The following is a 13,507-nucleotide window of genomic DNA, read 5'->3' on the forward strand; positions in this document are numbered from 1 at the left end:
ACAAATGACAAAGCAACTAGACTTCTGACATTTGAGTTAGTAATTTCATTTAGAGAATTATTCTAGTAGTAAGTTTTATAGTTAAAATGATTTTAGATATCATTAATTTAATGTTTCTCACTGTATAATTATTTCAAAAGAATATTTTATTAGAATGTAAATATTTTCTATTTAATGTTTTATTAGAATGTGAATTTTCTATTTTTAGTAGGCAAGGGATTAGGAATTACTTTATAACTGGGCGGGACTCACTGTTATGGCTCTTACCTGTAAATATTCCAGTGAGAACTGCTCTGTAATAAAGGCATCTTGGGAGGTAATGTTTTATAGTGCCTAACAAGATGTCTGGAACGTAGCAACACAAAAACGCAGGAAACAGAAAAATATATATGAAACCAATTTTATTAAGATATTCAGAAAGTTGGAGGCCTATAAAGCTATATAGATTAATCTTTTGTCATTTTTTTCTCAAAAGAACCACAATAACTATTTGAAGGGAAGACTACAATTATTAAAATATGAAATCATAGACACCTGACTGCATAAAATACTCATTATTTAATTATCTGAATTAGAAAAATGCCTGCTGACCAAACTCTAGGAATTATTGATCAACAGTTAAATGTGCTACTTAATCTCTGATTTAATATTATGCCTACTTCTATGGAAGTAAACAACTCATGGCTAAAAGTAAAAATCAACTAATTTATATAATTTTGGAATTACAACATGACAAAAAGAGTTAATGTTCTAAAATAAAACAAAGTGTTGACTAGCATTCCAGGGACACAGCTGGTTATAGTACCAGACAGCAGCAAAAAAAGAAAACAGCAAAAAGCCAATAAGTGATTGCAGAGGAGCAAGTTCTTTCTACTTATCAGCTTCTGTCTGGATCCAGACCCAACCACAGGAAATTTACCTTTGGAAGTATGGTAAGGTAGGCATTAGATGCAAACCAGAATACGGATTTTGAATTGGCAGAAAATTGACCTAACAGCACCTGATTCCTTTAAAATCTGTGAGGGTTTCTGGACTGTCTATGCCATGAAGGACAAACTAGTTCAAGCCATATAGTTTTTGATAATTTAATAACGTTCTATAAATTTAATTACTAATTATGAAAATCTATCATCTACTTCAGCTAGCAGTAAAGCACAACCAAGAGGGAAGGGAATAAACATTTATCAAAGATTTCCTAAACATCAAATACCTCACTGGTTTAATCATGTTTATTATATTAATGATCAAATCAAAGGAAATCCCATAAAGCTTCAGTTAAAAAATGAACTAAAACAACCACTTTCTTTTCTTTTCTTTTTTTGAGACAGAGTCTCACTCTTGTTGTCTAGGCTGGAGTGCAATGGTGTGATCTTGGCTCACTGCAACCTCTGCCTCCTGGGTTCAAGCAAATCTCCTCTCTCAGACTCCCAAATAGCTGGGATTACAAGCGCCTGCCACCATGCCCACTTAACTTTTGTGTTTTTGGTTTTGTTTTCTTTTTTTTAGTAGAGATGGGTTTCATCATGTTGGCCAGGCTGGTCTCAAACTCCTGACCTCAAGTGATCTGCCCGCTGCAGCTTCCTCCTTATTAAGTACAAGTTGAGGACAAATTTTACTGAAACTAAGGATTTAGTCTCCTTTCTAGACAGTGGAGTCTTCTTTTCAACTCCTAACCTCAGGCAGATATCTTTAGTAATAAGTTGCTATAAAACTTTTCTAAGCATTGCTTAATAAGTGATTTTTTTTTTTTTTTTTCAAGAATGGGACCAACAAGGAATGGGAAACAGCTAGAAAACAGCACAAAATTTATAGTCTGGATGTTCAAGTTCCTGTCTTGGCTTTGCCACTTATTGGCTGTGACCTGGATAGTTCGATTAAGTCTCCAAGCCTGTTTCTACATCCACAAAATGTGAGAAATAACATCCACTTAACAGGGGTGTGTGATAACACGTATACAATATTTAGGACACAGTAGGATACAGTAAGGCAACTACAGCATTTTCTCTATACTACCACTTCCTCAAGACACATTTTACTAAAAAAAGGTTGGACAATTAAATAATTTGGGAGAAAAGAAATTAAACATACAGATTTCTTTAGAACATGACTTTAATATGCCGTGTGTATTAAATTTCAAGGTAGACACTTTCATTTGCAAAATTTCCAAAATGTATTTGACTCACAAAAGCTTTTATTGGTGAAACATCTCATAGGACAAGTTTCCATATTTTTGGAAAAACTAGTTAAGCAGAAGATATCAAATAGATCTGATTTTGAATTCTTGCTCTATTAGTCGTCAAATAAACTTTCTTAGCTTTTTTCCTCATCTCTAAAATCAGGATAATAATATTCATAACATATAATTACTGTCAGGAAATTGACATAAAGTATATTAAATATTTAACACTGTGCTTGTTAATAAATAAGTGTTATTTTCCCTATGTTTACTGGAGACTAGTAAATCCTCAGATTTTATTTTTAAAAGTCCTAAGTGAACATGGTATGATGTATTTTGAAAGCTTTAGATTTTAGCCATGGATAGTTATATAAATAATAAATGTCCATAGTTTATATGAAACCAAATTATATTATTGATATATCCATATAAAGCTGTGGTTATTTATATTTACACATTTTGACATTCGTTTTTATTCAGATATAAATTAAATGTTTTTATAAATACATGAATATAAACCTAGAAGAGATTATATATACATACACGCACATATTTTTGAACTCATATTGTCTCTATCTCCATACTTTGAGCATTACACATTACAGAATGAAAGACAGGAAGGAGAAAAGACACTGGTGACATACGTTTTGCTCCGACATATTTCGCTAGCTCAGCTTCCGCTTCCTATCTTATTGTTGTAGTACCTGTCTACAGGACGTGATCTGCCTCACTGAATACTCATCTATTTTTAAATTGTATACATTCAAATATGATTATTTGCTTAAATCAGGAAATGCAAAGTCAACATACAGAGTCTATTAAATAGGACTTGCAGAGCTCAGAATTATTAGCAAAGTACCAATCTTAAGGATAAGATTGTATAAAATGATGCAGCTATTATATAATATTATATAAGTATATAATATTTTACAAGTACAAAATAAGGGAAAGAAAAAACACCTTTAGTTATTTTATTTAGACTACTGGTGTGAGTATCCTAGAAATATTCACACACTGAGTGCCAGGCACATACTAGGTAGCTTAAAATGTAATTTTTTTGTGTGTTTGTTTTGTGTGCATTTCTTTTGCAGCTTTAGTCACATCAACAGGACTGTGAGAAAACTTTCAGAATTAGTAAATAAAGCATTCTTATTATGAAATTGTTAAGAAGAACAAGTCAAAATAAATGTGGATAGTTTATGCTTTGACTTTCAGTAGGTTTTTAGAATATGCATGATTTTACATTTTTTTCTCAGCAAACAGAACTAATAATTTCCTCGATTTTTTCCTGTGGCACTTCAAGCAAACATGGCAGCAGTTATCAGTAGTATAATTTTAGACTGTAAAAAGTTCAAACAAATTTTAATAGCCCAATTTTGTTTGCAATATTGGGCAGAACTACGTATTACACACAGACATCATAAATCATGCATTCGTCTTTGCATCGCAAGTACTGCGGTTATACCTCTTTCCTTCTCTTTCCTCTTACTTTTCATTGGCTAAAATATTTGAGTTTGGTTATTATGTGTTAAGTTTGTTTCACTGACTTACTACTTCCTTAACTTCTATATTCATTTCAAATATACATTAAGTATTCATAGAATATGCTCCATGAGTAATCTGTAAGAAGTTGTACTTTGGATATGAAATTAAAGATGTAATGAGATTAACATAAAGCATCAGGCTCTAAGTTCCAATTTAGAAGCAAAAAGTATATATTTTGTCGCTTCTAAAGAGGTATTCATATTGTTATATGACTTTGTGGGAAAGTTTGTACTGCAGCATTTCTGACAACTAGTGGGCTAGGATAGTTAAGATCAGGTTGAACGTCTTCATTTTTCATCAGGAAAGAAGCTGAAGCTCAGCCATTAAAAATGAACTGTTAAAGATTTTATCAAAAACAAACAGAATATATACAACAATAAATTCTAAAAGGAAACAAAAAAATGACTAAAACAGAGCAAATTCACAATTATGAAACAATGACACTGCCATACACAGATTAGACCTCTTGTGACTAGACAGGAATATGTATGGGAAGGCTGGGGGCACTCACAGTGAGCATTCAGAATTTTAATTGCAGAAACTGGTTCCTCAGTTTTAAGAATTAAAATAGTCCCAGAGAGGCCCATTGGTCTCTGGATTTTTGAATGTAGAGATAGCAAAGTAGTCTGCCTGAATCAGAACTGAAATATATTTGGAACGTCTTCCATAACCTCAATATAAAACAAAACAAATTTGGAATACTTGGGAAATTTATTTGACCTGCTTGTAATAATACCACTAAGGGAGAGACGGAAGAATAGAATGGAAAGAGAGTCATCACACACAATCACCATTACCAAATCCCTGTATTTACCTGGTAGTATGTAGGCATTCTGCACTTCGTCCTCGTTTTGCTCTGGGCAGCATAAGAAGCTCACTGCACAGACAGGATGGGTGGTGAGTGAAACAGATAAATTATGAGACATGGGTTATGCCAATGGTATGCCAATGAAAACATGAAAAGGGAAGAAACCAGATTGTCTGCACTAGCATATTTGCTTGAGAGGTTAAACAAAAATAAACATGAAAGCATTTAAAAATTTTAAACAATAAAGTACAAATATTATGATTGAAGTCCTAGCTGTTGCTGATTTGCCATTATATTTCAAAATGATTTTATAGAATATTAAAACAAAACAAAATTAAATATTCCTCAAATAAGATATAGGAATCTGTTTCCAATTATAGACAACTGAGTATTTTTTTAATACTATAAATTTGGCCCGATACCAATGGGAACTCCGAACATTTTTATATCTTCGTAACAAATTAAAGCGTGGTAGTTTTCTTGGCTTTTATAGCCACTGAAAATGCAATACTATATTATGTTTCTTATTACCCAACTAACAATATAATTGATTAGAATTTTTATTTTAAAATTAATACTTTATCTATATCCAAATTAATTTCACAATATTGACTGTCCTGGTCAAGTAGCCCTGTGTTTTCCCTCCTCACCTAAACTCATGGTGGCCCAAATGAATGTTGATAAAACAGCCCTCATTCAACTCAAGCTGAGATGTCTGGAATTCTATTCCTCAGAGCAGCTCTTCATCCTGGTACCTATTGTGACTCCATTCTTGAAGGTCACAATGCTACTTTCCACAGTAGGATGGCAATTAGGTAGGTTAAGAAGTTCTACTTGGGTTCTGTGTCCTTGACTCCATGGTGAAAAAATCATTTAGCACCACTATCATGATGCTACTCCTACTGAAAGTTACTCCATTTTAAAAAGCCATAAGAGAATATTCAACAAGGTGGGTATTATAAAACCTTAAATCAGATCCTGAGCTTATAATCAGGCTAAATGTACAGGTATATGGTTACTTCAAGAAGAAAGTCTGTGGGCATGCAAAGCAACAGATTCATAATGTAGACTTATAGTAACTGTTTCCATGAAACATTAGTTCACAAATGTAGAATTAAATCTAAGTACATATCCCCATAAGAATCCATCTCAGTATTTTGTATTCTAGACATTTTCTAGAAAGAGATTTTATAACAAGAGGTATATAACAGAAACATTATTATTGAAGTTCTCATAGAAACTCTGAAATTAACTTTCAAATGACATGTATCCACGTTTTAAATTATATAAATAACATAATTTTTATGATTACTAATACCTCAAGTATTGTGATCCACAATAAATAAAGTATTTGAAAACTGCCTATGCAGGGTCCCTTCTATAATTTAGGTCAACATCTAAGTCAACAAGCTGTACCTTTAAAGCTGTCTAAGCATAAATTCTGATTTTGTAAAAGAAATTGGATAATTATAACAATATAATATTAGCCAAACATTTCCTAGAGTTGCATTTTAGAATATCCTAACAGCTGTTGCTTGAGAGAAGTTCATTTTTGAGTGATAAATACTTTTACTCTCTAATGTGCTATGCCACAATATCTGTATATATTAAAACAGAACAAAAATTCATAACATTGAGATCATAATTTTGACAAATACCTGTCTTGTTCTGATAAATACTGACTATCCACATCTCTGGCTCTATGATCAACTGGACTTCGGGAGGCATCATGGTGTCTGGTTGGAGAACGTGACCTTCTTGTTGGATGAATTTCATCTAAACTCCTAAAATGATTACAAAATTCTATGTGTCAAATTGTTTCATCTTCCCAAAACAGGCAGACAGACTAAAGTGAAGGAACTGACAGTAATATGCAAATAAACACTGAAAAGTATTTGCGTCATAATCAAAACCTATTTTATCAATGAGTTAAGAGTATTTATTTTCTATGAGTTTTTGCCTGTGGCTGCATTTCTCCAATCTTCTTTCACACTGCTACCAAAAAACCATTTTCATCCGCATAATTAAATACAATTTCAGGAGTGTGTATCAGAGTAAAAATGAAGTAGAGCAGTATATTATATGCTTTATTTATATTTTCAACCATTTAAAGTGCTTCAAAGAGACAATCTAAATCTCTTCAAAGTCCATTCTGTCTCTTAACCTTATCCTCTTTGCCACTTCTCTCCACAATTCTGATTTGCTACAATTTTTTTTCTAACAAGAAAGAAAACTAGCAAACAGAATACAAGCCAATTATTTAAAAACTATTCCTGGGACACAAACAATTTCTACTCCCTGGGAAATTTATTCAGATTAAAATAGACTGCCATAAAGGTTGGATAAAGAATAAAAAAACAGTCTGCCTACAGTTAATTCTGAAAAAAATAATTTGACCACACTATTTTTTCATTTCAGTTAGTTTTACAGCAATTTACACTGCATTATAATAAAAATGTACTGTCACGGACACTGAGCCCATTTCAAAGCCTACCTCTGTAATGGCACATTTGGTAAACGTGAACGCGGCTTTCCCTGATCATTGCCGCGATGAGGAGATACTGAACGTGAGCGATGATGAGTTGTTCTTTGCTGTTCTGGCACAGTTAATGTTGTAGATTTACTTTCTCTAGCACTAGACCTATAGCCTACTGGCAAGAGTACACACAGAAAACATTTAGTCAGTATTCTTCTGTAATGCAAACATTAACACAGAAATATAAAATTATACTAAAGCAGCCATTGATCTATGAAGAATACATGTCATGCAATCAGTTAAGTATACCTACATAGAGTGTAACATATACATGCACTGAAACAGGTTACAGTTGGCTCAAAGGTACCATGGAGATACTAATACGAATATGACAGTTGATGCCTCAGACATTATGATGAGTTGGGATACTGTTTCAATGTAAATAATGAATGAGTTCGTGACTTAGTAACACAAATGAAGCGCTTGACAGGAAACTATAGTTAATATACAAGTCAATGCTTAGAAATATATTTAATAAATTTAAATAAATTATTCATTTCAATTCTTATTGTAGAGGATAAATTACTTTAGTTGGATTGCAAATGGCCTCTTTAATAAGAAAACAAATATATTATTTCAGTTTTAATTAACAAAGAAGAGTAGGAGATCTTCACCATTACACTGATTAAGTATACCATTATACTGATTGTGAAACCACAAATAATACTGCAATTTTCAAATGTAGCATATGACTGAAGACGACAATCACAATAATGTAGAAAAAATGAACCCTTCTAAAGAACCAATCACCAAATCTGCCTTACACATCTGAAACTGCTCCATAATTATTTTAATTAGCATAATTAAGATAATACAGTTAACATATTGCAATTTGAAATTAATTATAACAGCTACTTTTCCCCTGAAGTTAAGGTTTATATTGTCAATGATTTGGTGATAAAACAAAACCAAAATAAGAGTTTAGAGTTTAAAATTTTTTCACAAGGGTCACTGTCTTTCATTATCATAAGGAAAATTAAAAAATTATGTGGCCAAAGTAAAAACAAAAAACTATATTTACAACTACATAAAACATACATAAACCATAAATACATTAAATTTAACTGGGACGCTAAAACTGTTGCTCATTTTTTACTTGGTAACTCTCACATTATCTCAAAAATATGTTATGAAACATCATGATTAAAGGCAGGCTAATAGTCCCTAGCAGTTTATATACTGTGAATCCATGATCTTATGCCTAATTTTAAGGGACTTCAAACATTTCATTACACTAACTTTGACAATATTCAGACCAAATAAATACAACCATTTTGTCACTCTGTAAAAACATATGTTTAATAATCATAAATGGTATAATTTATAATTTCAAATACTTTAATTTTTTATCTTATCAAAATACCAACTAAGCTATTTTGTGTAAAAAGTCTGTTATTCAGATGTAATATTATATTGTAATTTTAGGACTAGAAATTATAATATTAAGGCTAGAAAGAGACCCACCAAGTTAACATGCAGTGCATACACTATTAATACATAGCTCATTGTAAAAAAAAAAACAGTGACTGTTTTTTAAAGACAATTAATCCATAGTCTGAATTACTTAAACATTTTTAGTTACCATTTGGTATCAATTATACAATAATTATGGAAGGCCAATATTGACTTATGAGCCCTACTTCGAGATTTAAGTGCATATTCAAGGTATATAAATCGATTTTGTAAAATTAATTATTACAGAATAAATTTTAGAGAATTTTGGCATCTTGCTGTTAAAGATATATAGTTAATTTGTTTCTTGGATTCTTTGTGTTTATATAGAAATTAATGTCTCTTTTATCCTATTAAGAAGGGACTTTAAGGAAACAAGTGAAATCTTAAAACTTAATATATTAACAACTTTCAATGCAACTTAGAAAGTTCTGAATTCATAAAGAGAAAGTACACTGAAGGCAATGTGTACTATTTTGGTAACTCAAAGTCATTTTGAATATAACATATGCTATAATATTCAAAGTTTTAATATTTGACTCTATAGTAAATGATCTCAAATAAATATGCATTTATAGTTCTTTGCAATTTACAAAGAGAAAGTTCTTTGCTTTTTAAATTTATAGTTGCTTTTTACAAAAAATGTTATTTTCTTCACATGATGTTTAATTTATTGTTAACAACATGCACTTTATCTTCAGAACCATGACTGGGATCAAACTTTTTTTTTTTTTTTTCCCCAGACGGAATCTCGCTGTCCACCCAGGCTGGATGATCTTGGCTCACTGCAATCTCTGCCTCCCGTGTTCAAGTGATGCTCCTGCCTTAGCCTCCCAAATAGATGGGATTATAGGTGTGTGCCACCAAGCCCAGCTAATTTTTGTATTTTTAGTAGAGACGGGGTTTCACCCTATTGGCCAGGCTGGTCTGGAACTCCTGACCTTGTGATCTGCCCACCTTGGCCTCCCAAAGTGCTGGGACTACAGGCATGAGCCACCATGCCCGGCTAGGATGAAACTATTTTGTGGTAATCCCAATGTTTTAGTTGACTCAGAGTTAGAGATTAGAGATTCTTTTATCTCATTTTCTGGTTGAAGTTGCTAGATTCCTCACCTCAGATGAGGGCATTCTGTATATGGTCATTTTCATTCTTCTTAATCAGCTAAAATTATTTACTTTAAATAACAATAAGGCTATAACTACAAAGTTAATAAAATGTGGCTCTGGCAGTCTCAACTGCTGAAAACCTGCTATATTTCCCTAACTGGAAAAAGATAGTAAGCATATGAAACAAAAACAGAGAATTTCGTGCTAGAAAAGCCAAGGTATTAGGAAGTTTAAGTTTCGGCTGTAGAACATTTTGTATAGAGCTTTTGAGCTTCTCTAGATAATATACAACCAGGAACCTCCTTGAGTACATTAAACATATATAGAAGACGACTTCCATATCTAAACAAATTTTTTCTTCATATTGGATGCTAGGAAATACAGAAGCAAATTTGTAACCAACATTTAAAAGTACATAGGAATGCACTGTGCTAACTTATCACCTCACTTTATTTTAGCTTCTTGTCCTTATTTTACTGACTCATCTTTCCTCTTCACTTAAAACGTATTGTATATTACTATGTGACTAGTTATATTTGCCATACAGATACTACCACATAATCACAATCGATCAATGAAGACTGTATCTGAAAATATTAATGAATTACATGATCTCCTTTAATTTATGAGGAGATCTTTGAAACATAAAATATTACTTATCGGTTTTATAAGTTACTAGTCACATTGTATTAAAGTTTGACTCACAACATTTTAAAATGCTAAATAAAAATGAAAAATATTATTTGAAAAATACTGCTTCTGTATAACAGAGATTATGCATGTTGGCAAACACTTTGAGGGACATGGTATATTTCAGTATGGAATATAGGTAAATTTAGAATTCAGTGCTCCTTGTTGGTACTTAAGCACTAATCCCATCTCTGGTGGATTCCATAACTCACTTTGACTTCTCACAAGATGTTATCCATGTTGCTCTCTCAGAGAAAGAAGAAGAAACTCATCATTTGTGTGAGCATTTATTTAACTGGCCATTTATTTCATTCACTGTCCTGTCTCATAACAAAAAATATGAAAATTTAAGGTGAATAAAAATTGGGAACCACTCACCGAAGTAAATTCTATTTAGATAAACTGGTAATGACAACATTAAGGCTGATTAATAGTAAAGATTCTTGTTAGAGGAATCTTGATTTTTCCACCAGGAATAATCTAATTCCTATTTGAATATCCCAAATTAATTTAAATGTATAATCACTTTACTCTTTCAATTTAATGACAAACTAATATGATGTTACATTTTGTGTGAACTTTTTTGTTGAGAATGTGTGTAATTATTATGGCCTTCTAAGAAATAAAAACAGAAAGCAAAAATGAAATGCTCTTCAGTATGATCTAAATCTCTCACTAATACACTGACATTAAAGATTAATATATAAGTACATAGATTTTCACAGCACTAGATTTATTATTTTAACAATATTTTCTACTTTCACACAGTGATTAAATACTACATTTTTGGCTGTGCATGGTGGCTCACACCTGTAATCCCAGCACTTTGGGAGGCCGAGGTGGGCAGATCACGAGGTCAAGAGATCGAGAGACCATCCTGGCCAACAAGGTGAAATCCAGTCTCTACTAAAAATATAAAAATTAGCTGGACATGGTGGTGCACGCCTGTAGTCCCAGCTACTGGGGAGGCTGAGGCAGGAGTATCACCTGAACCTGGGAGATGGAGGTCTCAGTGAGCCAAGATCGTGCCATTACACTCCAGCCTAGTGACAGAGTGAGACTCTGTCTTAAATACATACATACCTACATACATACTATATTTTCTCTGAATTATAGGGAACAAATGAAACTTGATTTTAGAGAACTCTCCATAATTTTCTCCCAGTAATAAAGTTGTATGCATCTCTCCAAACTGTGAAGTTAGTATGGTAGAATTTATCAATTTGAGCAAAACTATTGCCCTCAAATTAAGTACACTACCATCTGAGAAATTACATAAATGAAGGGCACACATTTCAATATTGTCTTTAAAAACTGCCTTTAAAATTCATATTTATACATTTTAAGACTGTCTCTTTCATTTCTTCTTATTTGAATATTTACTTCTCCTCTCATTAGTAAATTTTCAAAAAGTATAGAATTAGTGCCAAGAAAGTAAGTCTTTATCACTTGATTTTACACACTTCTCTGACAAAAGTCAGAAGAGAAACATTTAAAACGTACAACATCACAAAAGTCTTACTAACTTACACAATGACAAAAAGATGTTCACTTCAAATGAATACTTCATCTTTCTTAAACATATTACTGTTTTAAAACATATACACATATTCTAGGTACAATCAGTGGGGAATACATCACAAAAGCTTTAAAAGTTATAGCCAGGCCACACATGCAATTTTAAACCTGGCCATGCACTTTTCTCAGTATATTCCATGGAAGGCTACATTATTTTCAGAAATGGTGGAAGGAAAATCATAGAAATGCAATATAAAACATAGAACAACGGAATTTTTATTTAATAACCCCATCTTTTCAAGATAAAATTCATATTTTCACTTATGCTCAGAGCATTGTGAAATAATGATTTGTTTCACCTAGTTAGCCATGTTTCTATGGAAGAACCTCACTAAAATAAGTGGGAATGCTAATTAGCAGAGACTACTACATTTAAAACTTTCTTAATAATGTGAAATGTGGCCAGGCACGGTGGCTCACGCCTGTAATCCCAGCACTTTGGGAGGCCAAAGCGGGCGGATCACGAGGTCAGGAGATCGAGACCATCCTGACTAACATGGTGAAACCCTGTCTCTACTAAAAATACAAAAAATTAGCTGGGTGTGGTGGCGGGCGCCTGTAGTCCCAGCTACAAGGGAGACTGAGGCAGGAGAATGGCATGAACCCAGGAGGCAGAGCTTGCAGTGAACCGAAATCAGGCCACTGCACTCCAGCCTGGGTGACAGAGTGAGACTCCGTCTAAAAATAAAATAAAATAAAATAAAGTAAAATAAAATAAAATAATAATAATAATTTGAAATGTAGGTCACCATGGAATAATATAATACTGATTTCTCTGCGATACAAATCTTCAGTTTAGTATCCTAAAGAGGTCTGGAAGCTGACAGAGAAAACAAGCAAAGCAGCACAGTGAAGCAGGGCCATGCTCTTCACTCACGCACCTGGAGGAACTACGCCAATACCATCATCAACCTCATAATCTGAGATGTCACTATCACTGATTCGCTGAGATCCTGCACAACAGTAAGGCAAACAGATACCTCTGTGTCTGGTTGGTTTATGAAATGTAAAGGACATTGTCAAACTTTTTTAAAAAAGTAAATTACATTACTACTGAAAACTTATGAAGACTAACACAGTACATACTGAGCTAATTTTAAAAGAAATGCTTGTTCTCTAAGGATAACATTTTATCAGTATTTTCTCCTCATTACACTGAAGACATATAGAAACAAGGGGACTTTACCGAATAAGATTTTCAGATTCTTTAATTAAAACATTATACTAAAAGCCTGCAGCACAGTATATACCGTACATTATTTCCTACACAATGAAGTGCTTTCCTCTGCAGTTCAGAGAGGATAGGGCTGAGTGGAAAGGTTCAGAGACATTTCTTGGCTGGAGCTCTATTCATCCTGTTTTATGAAAAAACATCAGGGCCCTTTATAAAATATTTATGTTTAGCTCCCCAAGTTAGTCATTATACTTCACTAAACATTGACTTTGAGGAAATTACTAATCAGGGAAACATCAACACGAAATATTTAATTACGTGAGAAAAATAATTTAGTTCCAGATTACCAAAATGAGGCGTCTTTCAGTTGTTAACTTAGAAATGTAGCTATGACTCCAAAATTACTCGATAAGTACAGAAAAAAGTAGCTTTTCCCAATCA

General features: G+C 32.7%; 1 protein-coding gene across 50 annotated transcripts in view; it reads right to left on the reverse strand.

The window, feature by feature from the left end:
* Positions 1-13,507, reverse strand: part of RIMS1 (regulating synaptic membrane exocytosis 1) — a 494,019-nt gene that overhangs the window by 137,672 nt on the left and 342,840 nt on the right. For 17 of the 50 annotated variants that reach the window (XM_023219208.1, XM_023219209.1, XM_023219207.1 and 14 more), the window contains 4 exons: positions 12,774-12,845; positions 7,024-7,177; positions 6,188-6,313; positions 4,536-4,598 (listed from right to left, as the gene is read on the reverse strand). In XM_023219208.1, the coding sequence (XP_023074976.1) occupies positions 4,536-4,598; positions 6,188-6,313; positions 7,024-7,177; positions 12,774-12,845 (415 nt within the window). Of the gene's footprint in view, positions 1-267; positions 346-4,535; positions 4,599-6,187; positions 6,314-7,023; positions 7,181-12,773; positions 12,846-13,507 lie in introns of all 50 variants that reach the window. The other 33 variants (XM_023219191.1, XM_023219206.1, XM_023219201.1 and 30 more) reach the window with 6 other exon arrangements.

Source organism: Piliocolobus tephrosceles, chromosome 5 (assembly GCF_002776525.5).
Source record: "Piliocolobus tephrosceles isolate RC106 chromosome 5, ASM277652v3, whole genome shotgun sequence".
Lineage (NCBI taxonomy): Eukaryota > Metazoa > Chordata > Mammalia > Primates > Cercopithecidae > Piliocolobus > Piliocolobus tephrosceles.